The sequence below is a fragment of the Schistocerca americana genome, chromosome 7 (assembly GCF_021461395.2).
Source record: "Schistocerca americana isolate TAMUIC-IGC-003095 chromosome 7, iqSchAmer2.1, whole genome shotgun sequence".
NCBI lineage: Eukaryota > Metazoa > Arthropoda > Insecta > Orthoptera > Acrididae > Schistocerca > Schistocerca americana.
The window spans coordinates 98,038,573-98,061,718 of NC_060125.1; the positions used below are offsets into that span (position 1 = coordinate 98,038,573).

Consider the following 23,146-nt stretch of genomic DNA (forward strand, 5'->3'; position numbering starts at 1 on the left):
AACAATCAAATATATCAACAAAAGTGTGGCCTAGCTATGGGCATCTCATTAGCAGGAACCTTAGCCAACATCTTTGACAATAATAAGGAAGTCATATTTCTTAGAGACCACCCACACATGTATAAAAAAAGTCATACACTACAAACGATGGATGAAATAAATAACCTGACGGACATGCTGAATGATATACACCCGATACTTACTTTTACAGTCAAACATGAACAACAAAAGACTATAAATTATTTGGAACTCACCATTTCCAATGTTAACGGACAACATATGTTTAGTATTTATAGAAAACCTACCACAACAGATGCTATTATTCATGCTAGATCATGCCATCCTGACAGAAATAAAAGAGCTTTCTTCTTTTCCATGTTAAATAGACTGAACAGGATACTGCTGGCACCAGATCAAAGACAGAAAGAAATTAATATATTGAAGCAAATAGCAATAACTAATGGACATGAATCAACTATAGTAGGGAAACTACCACGCAAAAAAAAAAAAAAAGGTCAACCTCAGTGAACCGAGAAGAGGATTTTTTCGAAAATGCAATATATGGGTAACATATCTGATAAAGAGAATAGACTTATTAGAAACTCAAGACATCACAACAGCCTTCTCCTCAAACACCCTTGGCAATAGTTTACGACATAATACAGAAGATTCCAAATGTAGGATACTCACCAAACCAGGAGGCTACAAATTGACATGTAAGAATTGCAAGAAACTTTATATTGTGCAGACTGGCAGAAACTTCAAGACAAGGTTTAAAGAACATACTTTAGGATCATCATGCAGTAAATCAGTTTTTGGACAGTACCTAGATACAGAAAAACATGCTGAAATGAATACTAATGAAGATTTAAAGATACTACACATAGTCCAAAAAGAGCCGATACTAATGAAGATTTAAAGATACTACACATAGTCCAAAAAGAGCCGATGATGGAAGTCTTAGAAAATTTGGAGATCTTCATACATCATAAACAGGAACCAACAACTCTACTGAATGAGCAATTGGAGTTTTGTGATTGAACATTTTTCGAGCTTTTCTAAAGTATTATTTGCATGCAAGGATGATACTTTTCCTTTCTTGTAATTTTGACTTTAATTATTTAAAAAAAAAGCATCCTACATATATGACAATTACCATTATGCATTCCTTTGTAACTCACATCCATAAGTTTTCTAGTTACATGACATCTAACTATGACCTTAAGACATTTACTTTTAAGCTTTACATAGTTTTATGATAATCCTATGTGGCATGTAGTGCTACGGTGCCCTAATGATGATGTCCATACCATAAGCCAGTAATGGACATAGCTGGTACTTCTCCCAGCATAATGTACAGTTTGACAAGTACATAACTACTTAGAAATTATTTTCTTTTATGCAGGTAACAGCAATACGACAACCGATATCCGTTGAAATAAAAATCAATACATCATCACTCACTAAATATCGTTTTTAGTATCATATTAAATATAAAGGCAAAATGTTTATATTTTTGGCATACACATTTATATACAATGTAGGTGGCCAATATCTTTTGCACTATGATGATGCAGTCATTCCAAAGTGTGTATCGATCCTATCGTTGCCTAGGCGACGGACAGCAGTGTGGCAAAGGGGGCAGCCATATTGCGCTGCTGCCATGGAAACAGTGTCCATAGTGCCTCGACTAGGCAACAGATAACATCGTAGCAGAGAGGACAGCCATGTTGGGCTACTACCATGGCAACAGCATCTTGTTACATTATTAAATAATAGAAATAAGATATAAATAAGCATAAAGTAAATAGAATAAAGACAGGAAACTGTATAGTATATTATGAATGAAGTTAAGGTTATAGGTTTGACGTTGAAAAGTTTTTTCTCATACTTTTTAATGTTTATTTATCTAACAGTGTTTTTTAAAATGAATATGGTTTCTTTACATTGTAATCTTAACACAAATTGTATTTATACTTCAATTTTTAAGCCTAGACATCTACCATTGGTCACTGCTGGTGGCATTGCTTACACTCATGTGCTCATAGCTTGCTATATAAACCCAGACATAAGGTAAATTCCTTAGTCTCCTGCCACACCTTGGTAGATGTGACGCCACCAGCAGTTGACCAGTGGGTAAAACATTATATTTATGTAATCCACTCTTTTAAGATGGTTATCATTAGTTTTGTCTAAGATATATATTGTAATTTCACAGTATGTTTACCCTGAAGATGGCCCCTGTGATGGGCTGAAACTGGTCATCACTATATAAATAAAAATGCAATTAAGACTGTTTTCTTAATACTAAGTCAACCTTTTTCTGTTTAGCCTCTCGGTAAGTCAGCCTGTCCATGGTCTTGTACTTCATAATTTTCCTCTCCTTTTGGAGTACCACACAGTCCAGCAAGCAGGGGGAGTGGTGCGTCTCCACAGTTGACGCAGGTTGGAGGAAGGGCACATGGAGTATTCAGATACATTGGACATCAGCAGTCTCTACCTGTGGCATTGGAATTGCACTGGGAAAACACATGCCTGTATTTCCAGCACTTAAAACACCACACAGGGGGGAGCGAGGTATCATTTTATGTCTCATTGGTATGCCATCATATTGACCTTTTCAGGTAATGGATCACCCTCAAAGGCCAAGATGAAGGCACCAGTAGCAACCCTATTCTCTTTAGATCCCCTATAGACATGCCACAAGAAGTGAGCACTCTGTCGATCTAAATTGGAGCATAGCTCATTGTCAGACTGCAACAGGAGGTCTTGATGAAAAATAATCCCCTGGACCATGTTTAGGGTTTTATGGGGAGTGACCAAAATGGGAATACCACCCAGCTCATCACAAGCAAGCAATGCCCATGAGTGGACTCGAGATGTTGTCTGAATCAGGACTGACCCATTGCGTATTTTGGACAGCACCACCACTTTCCCAAACTTATCCTTTGGGTTTTCTACAAAAAAAAAAAAATAAATAAATAAATAAATAAATAAATAAAAAAGGCATGCCCTGAAATTGAGGGCAGCAATGCAAAAGCAGGAATATTGATCTTCATTTTCAAGTGTTCCTTGACTACGGAAGACATACATGTACCACCCAGTTCACTTTAGTTCAAAGACAGCAGTGTTAGTGGCATTGACAAACAGCTAAAATCGCTAAAATTAAACAAGGCACCAGGGCCTGATGGTACTACTTTCAGATTCTACACAGAATTTGCAGCTGTGTTAGCCCCATTTTAACTGTAATATACCATAAATCCCTTGGGGAAAAAGGCCCTGTCGCCAGTAATTGGAAAAAAAGCACTGGTCACACCCATCCACAAGAAGGATAATGAAAGTGAGCCACAAAATTACCATCCAGTCGCACTCATTTCCATATGTTGTACAACCATAGAAAATATTCTGCACTCAAGCATAATGAGATGTCTCAGACAGAATGAACTCCTCCATGACAACCTGCACAGATTCCAAAAACACTGATTGTGCAAAATCCATCCTCAATGACACCAAAGTGTGTACACACAGACAAGGGGGGAAAAAAATTCTGGATTTTTCCTGATTAAAAACATCATTTCTCTACATGAAAATTCACATTTCCCAGATTACGAGATACACCTGGTAAAGTATATTTTTTCCATGTTAAGTGACAATATACTTTCCTTTGCAGCTGCAAAACTGTGAAGGTTTTATACACCTGCATAGAACTCCCCAGAACTTCAGGAAATGAAAACCATCAATAAATAGCACTTTTTGGAAACATCTCTGATGAGCAGCAACATTCATGCTGCATATTTTTTTATTATGAAAATATAAACACGAATTCAACCAAATACAGCACAACAGCTTGCGAAGCAATGAAATCCTGAATGCGATGCACATTTGTCACCCAGTCATAGCTCATGTCACGTGGTCTTGCCATTCAAATATAGCAGATATTCAGAGCATTGGGCATGTGATGTAGTCTGCCAATAGCAGCATTACTGTTAAGTAGTGCAAACACAGAAATATTAAAAGTTAATCGTGTAATTATATACATATAGTATACTTACACAAAATGAATCAAACATCACCTCACTACTGAAGTCACACTGCATCATGCACATCTCTGGCACATATAACTGGATAGATAAAAAATCTGCACACCAAGTGACAGCACGAGGAAACACATATAAGTTAAGGAAATGTGCAAGCTTTCGGAGCCAATCACTCCTTCTGGCAGAAGGGCTGAAGGGGAAGGAAAAGGGATGAAGCAAAAGGGCTGGTGAGATTTAGGAAATGGAGAGAGTTATGAAAAAAATTGCCTAGAATCCAGGGTCAGGGGAGACTTACCACATGGGATAATAAGGAAAGACTCCACTGACCCAGGTTCTGAGCGACAGTGAAAATGGGCGAAGATAAACAATTGCAGAGGAAAAACAGCTGAGTATACAATTTGAAGGCGGGGTTGCAATCAGATGTTTTTTGCAGTGATTAATGTACCTATGGTTAGTCAAATGTACAACTGATAAAAACACAAAATATTTCCCCGTCCATTTCACATGGCAGAGTTATATGTGTTATCTACTTACACCAAAAAAAGTGTGATATACATAAATCATTGCCATATTTAAACATCATTTTTTGTCTTTTTTGGCAGAATCAATTACTTACTTTACGACATTTTCATACTGAAGTCCTTCATGTGCAACAAGGTAGCCACCATAATACAGGGTAAACGCATATGTAAAAAATGGTCCACATTGCCCCAAAGCAAACACCAATCCTCTAACTCTGGTTTTTATTCTTGTAGTTTTATGGCATTCTGCAAGAGCTGCTGTGTATTTTTCCAGGAAGGTGATCTCACTTCCCAGACTGACCACTGTTCGAATACTGGAAATGGCTTCTACAGCAATCTGGAAAACACATACAGTTGATGAACAACAAATCATATTTCTGATCAAATTCAAGCAAGACAAGAAATTTTGTAGTTGATGTTTCAGAAACATGTAGGTTTACAAATTAAAATTCATAGTTAAATAAACGCTGGTGACAGTCTTCGGTCAGACTTTCACTTACACAGTATATCTAGTTAAACTCTTCTTGTAAACACAAAGTTTCATTTTTTTGTAGAGCAAACATTATCTTTACCTTTGATGCTCCTTCAAGGGCCTCCTTTTCATGAAGACCTTGCCCCCGCATATGTCGTGACTCCAGATAAACACCAATGAAGACAATAGGAACTGCAAGTACAGCTACAAGTGCAAGTTTCCAACTATAGTATACTGAAAGTGCAAATCCAATTACAAGTGTTGAAGTTGACTGGAGGATAGTGCTTATACGACTCCCTGTAGCCTGTGTAAAAACAAAATTTTATGTTAGACACACTGAATGAAGACAGTTAAAAAATAACTTACATAATACAGCTTTCATCAATTTTTTAAACATATGTAATGAATTTTATTGGTGATATACTAATGCAGAGTGTGATAACAGCATTAATCTTTCACTTGTAATTGTTCTTCTTCCCTATATTTCTGCAAAAGGTTGGGTACTACTGCTTGCATAGTGGATCAATGTATATGTTGTATCCCATGGTGAAGGTTACAGCTGAGAAGAATAAGAGTGTGAAAAAGAGAAAACAGAAAGTTATGTTGGGTAAGATGGTAGATGGCAATTTATGTAATGACAGAGAAAAACCTAGACAAGCACTCCAAGATTTCCTTAAATGTTTGTATAGTTCAAGGTACGAATCAGAAACAAAGATAGTTAATAATGAAGATAATTACAAGTCATTCAGTATATGAAGTAAGGAAAGGCACCAAGAAATAATTGTGTTTCAATGCAAACTGTTAAAACTGGTGCATGGATATCATAAAAGGAACCTAAAACATTATTTATGGAATGAAAGCAGACTAAGGCAGTGCCCCAACACTGAAACAATGCTGAACTAGTCTATTTCACAAAGAACAAAGACAGAAAATATTCACCAAAAATTAGTATAAACCATGTAGAAAAAATTAGATTTTAACCAGATGAAGAATACAGCTGGTTTTAGAGATAAAAATAACAGAACATACCAGCCAATAGTCAAGAACAAAATTACAGAACAGAGCTACAAGTATAAGTTACCACTTTTATCAGATTTAACAAATCTGTACCAACACCACTTATATAAGGCACTGATTCATGTTATATTAGCCAAATAAAAAATATTTTCACATCAAAGCTTCCATTAAAGTCTATAAGGATAGTCAGACATTCAGAATATAGAGAGGTGCAGGCAAGTAGATACTATATCACCAAAACTATCCTCAGAAATCCTAAAGGACCTCTCCAGATCATCAAACTGGGAGAAAGAAGAAGAAATGTGTGTTAACGGAAAATATCTGAACCACCTCAATTTTATGGTTGCCATTGTACTGTTAGCTTTGGTGTAGATAAGCTTTAACAAAAAAGCTAATTTAACAGAGCAAGTTTGAAAGTAAGCCTGAAAATCAATTATAGGACTGAAATAATGTAAGAAATGTAGGTGGCAGTGTGCAAATGGCACATTAAAGCACTTGAGGCAGATGATATTACATACAGATGGTAGAAATTTTGATGTGACAAGGCCACACACCAAGTGACAGCAGGAGAAAACACACATAAGTTAAGGAAATGTGCAAGCTTTCGGAGCCACATGGAATAATGGGGTTACTGCTCAAATTCACTCAGATGACATTTTTACTCAACGTGAAAAACATGAGGAGTCACACAGGTTTGATTTTTGTTTGCTAGTAAAATCTCAGCTATTAACTGTGTTACATATAATTTTGTACTGATAAGATTTCAACAGTTTCATATAATCTATATTTATGTCACTAAAATGTACCAGGTTCCCTACGTTTTGTGTGTTGTATCTGCCTGGTAGCCGATTCCTTCACACACAAGCAGCCATCCTACCAGGACACTATATGTAAGTGGCTCTCATCAACACTGAGATATTTTCCTCGTATGGGTTGTGCTGTCTACCAAGGACATCAGGTAGCATGCCTGTTGCAGCAGAGTACTTCCAACAGGACATTATTTTATTATGCCAGGTCACGAGCCCTAATAGCGCCACACAGATATCCATCCTGCCCAACTATTTATGCCACTGCCGGACCATGCTAAGTGAGTTATGCCCACTGTCTCAAGTCAGCAGTGCCAGCAGTCCCATCTGGCCACATCAGCAGTTCAGTCCCTGCTCTTTAAATTGACAGTACCAGCAGTTTCATCTCAGCACTCCCTACCAGCAGATCATGTCCAGTTTATTGTGGTCTTCACCAGCAGTATGTCAATCATCATGTGCCAGCAGCACTGGTCCAGTAACACCCCAGATCTTCATGCCGCCGTCTACCATGACTCTGGTCTCCGTCATGTAGGTACATCACACAGAAGAGATATTTCTGTTGTATGTAGATTTGTGGATATTCATCCAAGGAGATTATAATCCAGTTCTGTTTTATTAATAAACAGTTATTCTTTCAAAGTGTCTTCAGTCACTCCTCAGTATGAGGATACTTCAATGGCAATGTGGTAATATGTTTTTTTCACTGTTGTTCTGTATCTGTCATTTTTCGTAGGGGAGGCATTTGCCTCTCACATGAGGGACACATGCGTTTGATGTTGTTTTCTCCCCTCTCATCTGCTATCCACTAGTGGTGATGAGCCTGTTTCTCATGTGTGTTGTAGTGTGTTTTAACATCGTCTTCTCCTTTCTCATCCACTATCCTTCCATGGCAATGAGTCTGGATCCATGTATGTTAAAGTTAGTTGTTGTAGTTGACTTCTCTCTCCTCATCCACCATATAGTACAGAGGCAACAAGAATAAAGGTCTTGGAGTTCAAGTTGTGCATGTAGTTTTTCAGTAATCATCTGCCATAGCGGAGAATGGTGATGGGACTATTTTCATGTGTGGTTTATGGTTCTTGCTGTGTGTTAGTTTGTTTGCTGGAGTAGCATTGTGTTCCTCATTGGTTGAGAGGTTTCCTGGCGAATAGGATTTCGCTTGTGCGTGTTTTTTTTTTTTTTTGAGTGATTTTAATGTTGTCACAATCTGTATTCAGTGGTGTTAGTCACTTTCTGCAAATCTTCCCACAGTATCTGTGGGTCACTTTGGTTGTCCTCCATTCATGTGTTGTTGCCAATGGAATTATCTTTGTTTATTCTGTTGGTCTGTATCGTTTTCAGTGCTTATTTGGTGCCTTTTTCATATTTTTCACGATAAAGGACGACAGCCAAAACAGTTGCAGGATAAAAATTTATTAAAATTCTTGACCGAGATTTTCAATTTATATATAAATATACCTTCATCAGAAGTAAAAAATCTAAAATTACATCATGGAATGGAGATTAATAAAACAATTGTGCCAAAGGCGTCATCAATAATTAAGAATTTTAATAAATTTTTATCCTGTAACTGTTTTGGCTGTCATCCTTTATCGTGAAGAATTTCAACAGTTGCTGTTCCAGCCATGTTTAAAATCTTTTTCATATTTTTATGGCAATTCAAGCCCCAAGACAGGCAACATATTTTTGCTTATGGTTTGAGTCCTTTTTCATTATCATGTATGTCCCATTGGTGGAGGTTTCTTTGCCTCACATCTTTCGGTAACAGGATCAGCAAATTCAGAAACTGCTGCAGGGTGTAATTCAGCTCTCTCAGGTTTCGGCTACTACAGCTGTGTCTTAGAAGGCTGCTCCTGCACTTGCACCAATTTATCAAGTGTCTGACGATCAGAATGAAGAATAGGACCTGCACTGTCAACAGGTGGTGTTGCACCTCATTTTTCTTACTTTTTGCAAGTGCTCGGCCACTTTTTTCTTTTTTTTTTTTTTTCTTTTTTTCCCTCCTTGTCGGCTTCCTATTTCTTTTCTCTAAGCTGGATGCCTAAATTATCTTTGCTAACATAAACGAGAATAAATATTCCTTCTTAATATTATTTAAAGGAAATGAATCTTCCTCTTACTAATGGAAAAACAAGTATATTACAATAAACTGAAACGTGAAGTCTCTCATCTTCATAAGGAAAACATAAAATCTTGTATCCCCTTGAAAAACGTTTTTTAGAACTTAAAACTTCTCTGTGTATGGCATAAGATGTTTAAAAAAAATAAAATACATAAAATTTGATGTCTAATTTCTTCATGAGGATGTAGTCAGGTGTGTCTTGCCACAGACTTGATTTCTTTTCTGTAGTGTCTCATGAAAGGATAGAAGACATTCCGGTTCCAGTTATCAGTAAGCGTGCAAGGCTGACATCTCTCAATTCCATACCAATCTTAATCTATTATTGTTCTCTGTATAATTTTATTCCATGATTCTACTTAGGAAGCATGAGTAATTTTTTTTTGTAGTCTTTTGTCCACATGAGATGATGGTGCTGAGTCGTTAGACACACCCAGTAATATTCTTTGCTTTTATTTTCTGCCTTCAAGATATAGTGCACTGTGTGCCCTTTTAGCCAGTTAACAGCATTTCTTTTCGTATTAGGATACGGCACTGTGTCTGGAGTCAGAAAATCTGCGGCGGTGAAAACGGTTGGAGATGTTCTGTTAACGGTCGCTAATTTCTGCTTAACTATATGCCATATGTACCTTACTCTTTTACACACGAATCGGTGTTCTTCAGTTTCAAGAAGGTTGCATGACACGCACAAGGGCGAATTTGTGAGATGTACAGCATGCAATTTGGAATTAGTTGATATTTTCCTGTTGACTGCATTATACCAAGTTGCTTTCACCTTAGAGGGTAAGTTCCGATCGTGGATATTTTTCCAAATCCGATCGTGGATATTTTTCCAAACTGCAGACTAGTCGTTGTTGGGGTATTTGTTTTCAATAATATTTCCTTCCTTAGCTTCCATCAAATATGTATAGATGTCCTTTACTTTCGTCAGCTGCTGTACTGACAGCCTCGATGAGATATAGCTGTACTCAACGAGAAAAGTTTTTAGGTGACAAAGACCAGCTGGTGGTATATGCTGCACATCTATTGGTGGCTGCATGCTTGCTGGAGCAATTTCATTCAGCAAGTGGGCCATTAAGCTGTCGGTCATCTGTTTCCATTGCTTGCACATTCGACACACATATAACGCTTGTGACCTGTAACTGACATCAACGAGGTTTAAACCTGCTTTCCTAGTGGGGAGTGTTAGTGTATTGAACTTCACTTTGAAATGTTGCCTTGGCTCACAAAGCTTCCTATCGTGGGCAAAATTCTTCTGGCTATTTCTGATGGCATCGGGAAAGCCTGGACAACATAGTTAAGTTTGGATGTTATATACACATTTACTAGTGTGGTTTTCTGTATCTCGTCCAGTTGCCTCATACTGTTTCCTTCTACAGATGCTCGTACACTTGCAAGTAGTTTTTTATAATTGACGGCAATAGTGTGTTGGATGTTGCTCCTAAATTCAATACCCAAACATTTCGATGTGGATACTTCCATCAATTGACCCTGCTTTTGCATGCATATTCCTCTGCCTACGTTCATGATGCCTGACTTCCTTTTATTTAGTTTGGCGCCAGAAGCAAGTTCATATGTGTGTACAATTTGAAGAACCTTCGCCACTTCATATTCATTTATAACCAGGACGCCCACATCATCTACGTAGGCATTGCACACTATTTTCTTGTCGTTTATACACAATCCTTGCAGGTGGTGCGTGCGTGTCACGAGGAGAGGTTCTATTGCTATTGCGAAAAGGGCCATTGACATTGGGCAACCTTGACGTATGGATCCAGTCAATTCAATCTCTCTACTTAGTTGTCCGTTTATCATTATTCGTGCTACACTGTTTTCCAAAATTTGTTGAATAATCCTCACGAATCATGGCGGGAATCCCATTACTTCCATGATTCCGAGGAGATACTTATGATCTACTCTGTCAAATGCCTTTTCGAAGTCTAATGACACTAAAGCACATTTTATGCGGCATACATTTGCGGTTGATATTATATCCCTATATTCACATATATTCTGATAGATGTTTCTGTCTTTGCCTACACGTTTGGTACGGGCCAGTTACAGAGTTAATAACCATTTTTATTCTTCTTGCTAATAGGTGGGCCATAATTTTGTAATCACTGTTGAGTAATGTTACTGGGTGAAGGTTTTCAATTGCTTTGCTAAGTGAGTTTTTAGGAATTAGAACTATGATCCCTTCAGGAAATTCTTTGGGAGCGTCAAAATTTCCATTCATGAGTTCGTTATACATGCATAGCAACTTGCTTTTCATTTGTGACCAGAACACTTGGTAGAATTCCAGGGGATACCATCAGCTCCTGGAGACCTATTTTTAGGACTCTGTGCTATTGCATCTTTCAATTCGTCCTCTTCTATTTCAGCTGTGAGATTTTCAATTTGCTCTGTACTAATTCATCCTGATACGTTTCTAAAAAGATCTCGCCACGCCTCGTCGACGGTAGGTTTGGTAGACATCATATCTGAGATATATTTATGAACAGCGTTTTGAATTTCATTCTGTTTTGTGTGACTGGTCCCATCAGGTAACTTAAGGGGCTCCAGAACGCCCTATACTTGCAATGTTAAAATAATGCTTATAAATTACATCTTTCCTCACAAAGTATTTGAGGTAGAAAGTTGAACTTTTTACAGATTATTTATTGGAATATGGGCTCCAACTTAACACAGGGATTTTACAAAATTTTAGTTCAGTTATTAAAGATGATTTTTTTCAATTGTAATGAAAATTCACAATATTTTTTTGCAATTTTTTATTTATATATTCAAAAATATACAGTTTTTTGGAAAAAGGCTGTGTTAAATTATGCAGAAGGTACTGTGTAACATTTACTGAAAGTTTGAAACAAATATGTTTGGAAGATCCTTAGAAAACATGTAATTAGTATGAGAAAATAAAAGTTTTGGGAATCGAGCGACAAAGATTGGATTAACTTTTTAGTGCATTCCAGGTCCATAGGATGGATTATCTTCATCCTCTGCAAACTCCTCCTCCAGCTTCCTCTTGTTCCTCCTCCTGTTTACTCTTGCTTGTATTTCTAGATTCTTTACAGCCCTGTCTGCAGCCCGAAGGCGTTCCTTGTCTAAAGCAAGCATTGCTCGTTGTTGTGTTCGTAGATTTTGCTACCATTTTCTTCAGTTGCAGTTACTGCAACACTGTTCCAAAAGGTGGTCATGTATGAACACTTATCACATTTCAGTTGTATTTCACTAGCAAGTCCTACGTGCTTTATTATGGAGAGTTCCAGACCAACTTCACTACAATGAATACATCTTACACAGTTTGAAAAAATTCCTTTGAGAACCGACATATCAAATATTTCATTCACATCTGATTCGCCCATAAAACATTCATAGTTTTCACTCATTGAACCAAGCTTCTTCTGTGAAGTATTTTTTTTCCCACTTTGACTGCTATGGGCAGGTGTACTTGAGAGGTTAGGTTCACTCACTTGGTTATCGTCTTTATTGTTTACAGTAATAACACATACCTTTGGCTTTCCAACATTTCTCCTTTTCTTAAAAGCCTTCGGAGGATTTCTAATAACTTTACTTTTACTCATTATTATACTTCAACAAAACAGAGACTCAAGAAACAGAATTAATTACGAATATTTTTGAGACAACGACAGAGTAAATAAACATGAAACAATCGACAATCACACCAGCGATATATATTAAACCATCACAGGTTAGCCACAACACATACTTTATCTCACATCACTAAAATGTACCTGATGAACACGGACGTTAATAATAACACCATTTGACAGCAGTTTAACATCGCCACAGTGGGTCACGCCCATGTAGAACACATTTCAAAAAAAAATTTAAAAATAGTTGTAGTCTTCGGAATTGAATAAATTATATATCTATTAAAAGGTAATAGTCTGCAGATTCAGAAAACGCAAAAAAGTAAAAATTGAACTTTTCATGATTTTGAGCCTTTCCGGAGCCCCTTAACTTCTGTCAGTATTTTTCTGTTCCCTCTCTTATTCTCACGCATTACATGGTACATAGCTGTTTCTTCCCTTTGTACAATGTTTTGTATTCTCGCTCTGACTTTAAAACCTTCTGACTGTTGCCACTTCAGTGCTAAAAGTTTTGCTTTAACTTTCTGAATCCGGCTAAAGTTGTCCATTAATCGTGTGTCCAGGGTGTACAGGTCTCTAAGGCAGCTAAAATAAAATTCAGTCGTCTTTTTAATCCAGAAACTTTTCTGTCATGAGTAATCGATCAGCATTCTTCTTATTTTAGGCTTAGTAAATTGTAACCACCAAGGTATCGCAGAATTTTATAGCAGGAATCATTTCTCACATTCTTGCCACACATTAGTAAATGCTACACGACATTCCTCATCTTGTAGATGTGTAATGTTGAGTTTCCAAATGCTCCTCACTCAGTAAGTCTCTTGTTTTTCCAAATTTACTGTGGTGATGTATGCGGCGTGGTCAGAAAACACAGTGAGCCAGACCTCAGACTGGAGTACATGGTTCTTAAGGTTGGACAAGATGTAAATTCTGTCTAGCCTGCTTGCTGAGTGACTGGTAAAATATGTGAAACCGCGCTGTGCGCCATGGGTATGTTCCCAGGTATCGGTTAACTGCATTTGGTGGACTATTCTTTCCAGTTCTAAGGACTTGAAATTCAGTGTCTGGTCTTTCAGGCTAAGTACAGAATTAAAATCGCAGGCTAAGATTATATAATCTTGACGTGTACCGAAGAGATGAACGATTTCACTTTTAAAAAAATCCGCTCTAGCACCCCTGTTATTGTTGCCTGACGGTGCATAAACATTGATGATGCGGGCATTATTAAGTAACTGCAACTCCTCTACGGTTTTCAAGTTTTGCTATTTGTGTGACACAGATGCCTTCTTTCGTGAGAATTGCGGTTCCCAGCTTTGCACCGATACCGGGGTTTATTATGGTGTTGTACCCACATATATTTTCTAATTTAATATCTGTTACTTCCTGTAACAGTAGTACATCAACATCAGCTGCGTATAGCAAATCTTGCAGATGTTGTAAATGCAGGGAGGAGCATATCTTATTAATGTTCTGTGGTGTCACCGCCAGACACCACACTTGCTAGGTGGTAGTTTTAAATCGGCCGCGGTCCATTAGTACATGTCGGACCCGCGTGTCGCCACTGCCAGTGATCGCAGACCGAGTGCCACCACAAGGCAGGTCTCGAGATACGGACAAGCACTCGCCCCAGTTGTACGGACGACTCTGCTAGCGACTACACTGACGAAGCCTCGCTCCTTTGCCGAGCAGATAGTTAGAATAGCCTTCAACTAAGTCCATGGCTACGACCTGGCAAGGCGCCATTAGCCTTACATAGCAATTGATACTTATCGTATAAAGCATGTCTCATCAAGAACGATGTATACAACAAGGATGGATTAAAGTTAAGTATTCCAAAAGCTACGTACTTTTCTTTATAGCATTCATTACGTATCCTGTTTCAGACCTCACGCCATCCTTCGTGTGTTTATAGCGTGCATTGCAGTCCCCTCAAATCACACTGTGTCGGCACTTCTGTCGACACATCATATGGAGACGAGTCAAAAAAGGGTCTTGTTCTTTCTACTTGCTTACATCTACTTGTGTCATGGCTTCACCACAACCTCCAGATGTACTGTCCGAATTTTATCGCTTGCAGAATCAGCAGACGCAGGCGTTATTGGATGCCCTTGGACAGCTCGTCCAGGGTCAACGTGCAATGCAAAACGATTCGGCGGCCATCGCTTCACCGCTACCGCAGCCACAACATGCAGTTGCACCACCTTTTTGTCCTTTTGATGCGGCACTGGAAAGCTGGACGGAGTGGTCACGCCAATTTGGATTCCATCTCGCCGCCTACAGAATTCAAGGTAACGAGCGGCAGCCTCATTTATTGGCATGTGTAGGGGTGCAAACGTACCGTGTGGTAGTGGAATTATTTCCCCGACTGACGTAGCAACTCTGTCCTACGAAGAAATTTTGTCTGCTTTAGATGCCTATTTCAAGGAATCAGTTAATGTTGTTGCAAATAGGTATACGTTCTTTCGTACAAAACGTATGGCCGGTCAAACTAATAGGGAGTGGGTTGCAAATTTGCAAGGCCTTACTAGGGATTGTGCTTTTGAGTGTGAATGTGGACTCCCTTATTCAGATACTATGGTGCGTGATGCAATTGCACAGAACGTCTCTGATGTTCGTATACGGGAGCAAATTTTGAAACTAGTCAATCCCTCCCTTCAACAAGTGATAGACATATTGGATAGGCAAGACACACTTGACTTTGCTCAGGAAGCATTTGCAACTTCACCAGCTGTGTGTCACATTAACCGGCCCGCCGGGCGAGCTGCACGGAACTGTAAACAGCCCTCGCGCACGTCCGCACAGCCATGTGTGCCGTACAACAACGCAAATGCAGTGAAATCATGCCCGCGGTGTGGTACTAGACATTCGCGTGAGAATTGCCCGTCACGCCAAGCTATTTGCTTTTTCTGTCATAAAAAAGGACATGTTCAGAGTGTTTGCCAGAAAAAGCTCAGATCGGACACTAAAAACAGCGATTCCAGGCCCTTTGCTTCGCGCCGGAATCGAACCACGAATACTCAGGCTCGTGAACCTTCACCCATGGACGTTCATGTAGTTAATTCCACTCCGTCCAGTGCCACTTTCTCTAACAGTGACTGTGTGCGTCCCACAAAAAGTGTGCGTCGACGTCGCCGGCAATCTCGTCAGGTCGCAAGTGCTTATGTACCTGTATCAGTTCAAATTGCACGAGAAAGTCGCTCTTGTCGTCAGCAGGACAATAAACTTTTTGTAGACTTGGACATTGAAGGCAAAGTGATACCATTCCAGCTCGATACCGGAGCTGCAGTTTCATTGATCAATCACGACACGTACAAACAACTGGGCAAACCTCCGTTGCGTGCCGCAACTGTTAAGTTACATAGTTATTCAGGACAGCAGATCCCTGTGTTAGGACAGTGCACTCTTCTTGCAACATACAAGGGACAAACAAAACTTGTGTCTTTTTACGTCCTTCATTCTTCTTCTGCAGTGAACTTGTTTGGTTTAGATTTATTTCAGTTGTTTATGTTGTGTCTAGACAAGACAGCCGAGACACAAAGAGAGGAAGCCGAAAGGCACGCGCTAAGCCAAAGCAGGGTGCGTGAGGTCTGAAACAGGATACGTAATGAATACTATAAAGAAAAGTACGTAGCTTCTGGAATACTTAACTTTAATCCATCCTTTTGCTACATCTAGAGATTGTGGCGATACAAGTGAGACTCTTTAGATACATGCAATGTTACTAATGGCGGCTTGCTAGGTCGTAGCCATTGACTTAGCTGAAGGCTATACTAACTATTGGCTCGGCTAATGAGCAATGCTTCGTCCGTGTAGTCGCTAGCAAAGTCGTCCGTACCACTGGGCGAGTGCTCGTCCGTATCTCGAGACCTGCCTTGTGGTGGCGCTCGGTCTGCGATCCCTGATAGTGGCGACACGCGGGTCCGACATGTACTAATGGACCGCGGCCGATTTAAAGCTACCACCTAGCAAGTGTGGTGTCTGGCGGTGACACCACAGTTTAACTTGTCTATCGTAAATCAGGTCCTATCAGTGAATGAGACTGTGCCTTCCGCCAGTGTTTCTCATCTATGTGAAGAATTTGCAGACATTTTTGCACCGGGCCTGGGTTGCGCTAAGAACTATGAAGCACATTTGGAACTGAAAGTAAACGCGCAACCGAAATTTTTCAGAGCGCACAATGTTCCCCACGCATTGCGTGATGAGGTTGCAAGAACATTACACGATTTCGAATCACAAGGTGTGAGTGAATGTGCGCAATGCCTCTTCCCCTTCAGCTCCGCTTCATCGCTTACGCTACAGGTGTTCCGTTCGTCTGGATGACGGAATGCGAACGCGCTTTTCGCCTGTTGAAATCGGCGTTGCTTTCAAATACTTGCCTTACGCCATTCGATCCCCAGAAACCCCTTTTGTTGATGGTAGATGCATCGGATTTCGGGATCGGTGCTGTGCTTGCGCACAAAGATGGATCGCATGATCGCCCTATTGCCTTTGCGTCCAAATTGCTGCCGTCTGCGCAAAGAAATTACTCGCAGATAGAGAAAGAAGCTTTGGCTCTCGTCTTTGGTGTTACAAAGTTTCATGATTTCTTGTATGGTCGTCACTTTACCATCATCACAGACCACAAACCTTTGACGTCGCTTTTTCATCCGAACAAGCCTGTACCTCCATGTACAGCACAGAAATTTATTCGCTGGTCTATTTTCCTCTCGCAGTACCGCTACGATATCTTGTATCAGTCCACTGCTAAGCACGGAAACACTGATGCGTTGTCCCGTTTGCCTGTTGCTGAGGACAGAGCATTCGATTCTTCCGAACTTGCTTGCATGTTCATTGATTCGGAAACCGATGACGTGGTCGACTCGTTTCCGATTGATTTTGGTCGTGTAGCTACAGCCACAGCTGCTGACCCTGTCCTTGCTACCGTTTTGCATTTTGTTGCTACGCAATGGCACTTGTCAAAGTCACGGATCGAGGATCCGTTGGTTCGCCGATTTTTTGCTCACAAGGAGAGACTTTTTGTACGACGTGGTGTTTTGTTGTTGCGTTCTGATAATGATCAGTCCAGAGTCGTGGTCCCACGTTCGTTACAGTCCTCTGTTTTACGGCTTCTTCAACAAGGACATTGGGGTATCGTGCGAACGAAACAACTTGCTCGTCAGCACTGAACTTGGTTCGGAATCGATGCTGCGATTACGAATATGTGCTCTTCTTGCACGGCGTGTGCCGAACAACAATCCGCACCACCGCGGAAATTCTTTGCATGGCCCAAAGCCACTTCCCCTTGGCAACGCTAGCACATCGATTTTGCTGGTCCATTCTGGAATGCTAGATGGTTGGTTGTGGTAGATGCCTTCAGTAATTTTCCTTTTGTTGTCCGGATGTCTTCCACGATGTCATCTGCCAACATCCAAGCGTTGTCTGCTATCTTTTGCATTGAAGGTCTTCCGCAGACTATTGTCTCCGACAATGGCCCACAATTCATGTCTGCAGAATTTCAGTCTTTCTGCAAGGCCAATGGTATTCAACATCTGACATCCACGCCGTTTTCGCCTCAGTCAAACGGTGCCGCTGAACGATTGGTCCGCACTTTCAAGTCACAGATGTTGAAGTTGAAAGAGTCGCATTCTCGGGAGGACGCGTTGTTGCTCTTTTTGTCTTCGTATCGCTCTCAGCCCCGAGATGGTCGCTCGCCGGCTGAGTTGCTCCACGGTCGTCCTCATCGAACCTTGATGTCTTTGCTGCATCCACCGCATCAGGTTCCTGTGCAGCGGCAGACTCCTGCTTTTGCTCCAGGCGACGTTGTATTCTATCGCAACTATCAAGGTTCACGGCGTTGGCTCGCAGGGCGCATTCTTCGCTGCCTCGGCCGCGCGATGTATTTGGTTATGGGGGCCTCTGGTGAGGTGCGTCGGCATCTCAATCATCTGCGCCTCTGTCGTCGCGTGGGTTCTGCCGCTCCCCGTCTGCTTTCAGCGATGGTGCCGTCCGGTCAGCACCCTGGGGACCCATCTACTGGCTCGCCTCATCCCCAGGTGTTACCGACGCTGCCTTCCATTTTGCCCCATGGCGACGCGACGCCGCCGCCGCCGCTTGGTCTCCCGCCGGCGTCGCCCGCAGTGGACGCTTCCCTGTAACCGCCAAGCGCCTCCCTGGGTCACGCGCCGCCGATCGCTTCCCGTGACCAGCTGTCCTCCGCCATGGAACTCTTGCCCGCTCTGGACCACATGGCGTCTTCGCGCGTCGGGTACCCCGACGCCATGGAGGTCAACCCTTCTGCCCCTCCTGTGTCTCTACGGGCGCATACACCGCATGTTGACGTGCACCCTGGACTAGGTTTTCAGGCGTTTCCTAGCTCCCCTCGGACCGAATGGCCGGGTGCGTGTGGCACAGCCTCGCCTGTTGTTAGGCTCCCCACCTCACCGCATACGTCAACATGGGGTCCTCCCCACGGCGGGGGGAAGGCTTATAACACGACCGTTCGCCGATTTGCGGGGGAGGAATGTGGTGTCACCGCCAGACACCACACTTGCTAGGTGGTAGTTTTAAATCGGCCGTGGTCCATTAGTACATGTCGGACCCACGTGTCGCCATTGTCAGTGATCGCAGACCGAGCGCCACCACAAGGCAGGTTTCGAGATATGGACAAGCACTTGCCCCAGTTGTACGGACGACTTTGCTAGCGACTACACTGACGAAGCCTCGCTCCTTTGCCGAGCAGATAGTTAGAATAGCCTTCAGCTAAGTCCATGGCTACGACCTAGCAAGGCGCCATTAGCCTTACATAGCAATTGATACTTATCGTATAAAGCATGTCTCATCAAGAACGATGTATACAACAAGGATGGATTAAAGTTAAGTATTCCAAAAGTTACGTACTTTTCTTTATAGCATTCATTACGTATCCTGTTTCAGACCTCACGCCATCCGTCGTGTGTTTATAGCGTGCATTGCGGTCCCCTCAAATCACACTGTGTCGGCACTTCTGTCGACACATCATGTTCAACGTGGTGATTTTGTAGGCTTGCGCTGCGTTCATATTGTCCTATTCATTAGCGAAGTCAATATTCGTCATACGAAGTGCTGTCGGAGGAAAATCCTTTTTCACATGTGTGTTCCGGCAATGATGTATCCATCGTGTTCTGTTGATCTCTTTGGGCAGGAGTCTGTTCTGTTCCTCCAGTTGCATTCAATTCTTCATCTTGATTCATTTCATCTGATCCATCAGCCCAGGTTTTGTGTTGTTTAGCTTTCGATGTCTCGTTTTCTGCATTTCCAGTATCAGGGAAAATGTTGTCTGCATAGAAATTTGCTAGCTGCTTCAATCTCTTGTGTGACAAATGGTCCGTTGACATTGGGCATGGTGTATTTGATTTGGCTTGCAAGTGGTCAGGTGCCTGCATTCTCGGAACCAGATTACTATGTTGCTCTTCATGCAGTTTGTTGCTAATCTGCTTTGCTTTTTCTCACAAAGGCGGTGCCAGTTGTACGGCGCCCTTGTGAGCTAGTCTCCTCTTTTTACGTTTCCTCGGAGGACTGACTCTTGGGGAGGTTTCAACGTTTTCCATTGCCTCTTCGGTTTCTTGCGCTCGGTCCTGTTCGCTGGGAAGTGATGGGACAGTTTCCTTGTGATTTTCTGCAGACTGCTCATTCTGAAGGACTATAATCGGTTCAGGGGTTTGTTCTATTTGAACAGAGATATTTGGTTCTTTTTCTTGACTCTTTGGCTGTGTTGTCACCATCGAGTCGCTAACTTCCATTATCACTTCAGTGTTGTGAGCTGCATCATCCTGAGCAGCGTCCCGAGTAGCATCAGGAGCATCACGCGTGTGGAGTTGTCCAGCGGCTGCCACTACGTAAGTTAAAGGCAACGTTGACATGGCTGGGGGTCTCACTGCTTCGCCTGCAGGTAGCTGGGCCACTCGGCATTGTATACACTGCGAGCAGACATGACCTGTACCGCCGCAAGACGTGCAGGTTCTTGGCTGCCCATCATATATTACTAGAGCCCGATAACCACAAACATTTATATACGAGCGTAAGTGCTTGTGTAAATCAACTCGCAGTTGCCTGATACCATTCGAGATGGGGAACTTGTGAGCAAGAGACCACTTTTCTGCAAAATTGCTAATTATTCTCCCATAAGGAGTTATCAACGAATTGATCTGCTCAGCGCTGATTTCAAATGGTAGCTCAAAGATACGGACAGTCCTTAATCCAAAGCCAGCATGTGTAACACGAACTTCACTAATATTGCCATCGTGATGTTTGAACTTAAATGTTCCGCCACAAGATTCAACAATTTTGTCACACAATTCCGTGTTTTTAAGCTTGACATACACAATGCTACTCACAATTGAGAGGTGAATACCTATAATATCCTCAAACGAAATTTCCACAACTTCCTCTAGCCATGTCTCAATTTCGAATGAATCCTCTCTCTGCCCTCTCTGGTTAAAAACAAATTTCAATGTGTCTCTTCTATTAGGCTGATCCATCTCTCCTTCTAATATGAATCCATCAAGAGTCTGAAATAACGCAGCTAACTACTGCAACAGGCGCTCGCTCGACTTACCGAGTGGAGCGCGCCAGACCGCAGCGCACAGCACACGCCAGAGGTCCGCACACCATGGCCGCCAAAGGCCGACTGCCAGTGGGGGGGGGGGGGGGGGGGGGGGGGGGGCAGGACAAAAATTGTCATTTTTCCCCAGGTTCTCATCCAGAGGACAAAGACTATGAATTGTTAGTTGATCCATAAAATTTGCAGTTTTGTGGTGCCAGTTGCCTTCAGCTGAGCAATGGACGTTCCCACCTCCTTAGTTCATGTCAAGACAGTTTTTTTCACAGAATGTGAGTGAGGTCAACAGTGTCTAGACAGGGTGTCAAAGCAGTTCGTGTGTGGCAAGATGGGTCACTTTCAGTCAGGTTGTTTACCATGTTGTTGTGCCAAGAGACACTCCATGTTTTGTTTCCAGAGTTCTACAGTGGCAGTCCTGCCACTCACCGCCCAGCCCTTGCTTGTGATGCCATTGGACACCAACTCTCTCATTACTGGCATCAGCCCTGTTGGTGCTGGCCCAGTTATAGCCAGTTGTCTTAAAAGTGTCCCTTCTGTCAGCACTGGCTATGTCACCGCTGGCCTACTGTTATTGCAATGCCTGTGTGTGACAGCGTCAACCCCATTGTCAGTCTGGACATCACCAGCCCTGTTCTGGCCAGCACCCACCAGCTGTTGCCCAGTCTGCCTGCGATGATGACGGTCTTGTTGTCAGTTCATCCATCACTGGCACACACCATCCTGTCAATGCCACTGCTAGCCAAATTGCCCATCCTGCCATTGCTGGTTCTGTCTTGGCTGCCTTCCCACTGTTGCCATGTCTGTCTGTCCTGTTGTTCATGTGTCCTTCGCTGCCCTAAGCAGACCAACACTGATCTCATTACCACCCCCGACCTGCCCATCCTTCTTATCATCACTTTGTTTTTCTGCAATGACGTTGATCCAGGCACCAGCTTGTCCATCACTGACCCTGTCCCAGCTGGCCCTCATGATGCCTTGTTGGCACTGATGGCTGCTGTCTTGTCCCTGTGTTCAACACCGGCCCAGCTGCTGCCAGTCTTCTTGCAGCCACTGACTCCGCCACTATCATTGCCATTCCTGGGGCTGGCCTAGTCGTTGCTGATGGTGTTGACATGGCCACACCATTTGTGGTTGCCTGCGCAGCCACCAGTGTCACCATTCACACTGGCACTTTGAATCCCGTCGTGTGTTCTTGTGGGCCCTGGACTGCATTTTCTAGGATGTTTCGTCACAATTCCCACCAAAGCCGCCCCCCCCCCCCCCCCTCCCCCTACTGCCTGAGGCCTGAGCCTGAGGCAGTCACCATTCCTAGACAGTCTGCATTGGTGGTGGGCTGCCTCCCCCCCCCCCCCTCCCCTGCGAGCATAGTGCATCTTTGGGATGATAGTATCATCTCTTTTAAAGGAGGAACGGATGTCGTATCCACCTGGTAGCCGATACCTCCTCACACCAGGCGGACCGCGCAACCAGCTGCCCCACTACGAGAACTTGCGTAAACAGCTCTTATCAACACCACGGGGTTACGTGTCACCTCCACAGCATTTCAGGGCACCAACCTTGTCAATAAGAAGTGTGCCTGCTGCAGCAGAGTGTGCTTTTGACAGGGCACTATTCTGCTACACCAGGTCATGTTCCCTCGCAGAGCCACACAGATATCCATCCACGCCCGTCTGTTTAGGCCACTACTAGACTGTGAAGAGTGAGTTATGCCCTATTCCTCAAGCTGGCAGTACCAGCAGTCCCGTCTGGCCACATCAGCAGTTCACTATCAGCACTACAAGTACCAATAGTTTCATCTCTGAGCTCCACACTTGCAGACCCCTCCCAATTCATTGTGGTCTTCACCAGAAATATGTCGGCAGTCATATGCTAGCAGCAACAGCCCAGTAGGGTCCCTGATTTTCATGCCACTTCCTAACATGACTCTGGGGTTCATTGTGTAGGCACATCACAGAAAACGACATAGGAGAGACATTTATGTTTCCTGTTGT

At 42.4% G+C, this 23,146-nt stretch overlaps 1 protein-coding gene across 3 annotated transcripts in view; it reads right to left on the reverse strand.

Annotated features, from left to right (window-relative positions):
* The window catches only part of LOC124621951 (multidrug resistance protein homolog 49-like), an 891,132-nt gene that overhangs the window by 61,860 nt on the left and 806,126 nt on the right, over positions 1-23,146 (reverse strand). For all 3 annotated transcript variants that reach the window (XM_047147468.1, XM_047147470.1, XM_047147469.1), the window contains 2 exons: positions 5,131-5,334; positions 4,654-4,895 (listed from right to left, as the gene is read on the reverse strand). In XM_047147468.1, coding sequence (XP_047003424.1) covers positions 4,654-4,895; positions 5,131-5,334 — 446 coding nt within the window. The remainder of the gene's footprint in view (positions 1-4,653; positions 4,896-5,130; positions 5,335-23,146) is intronic.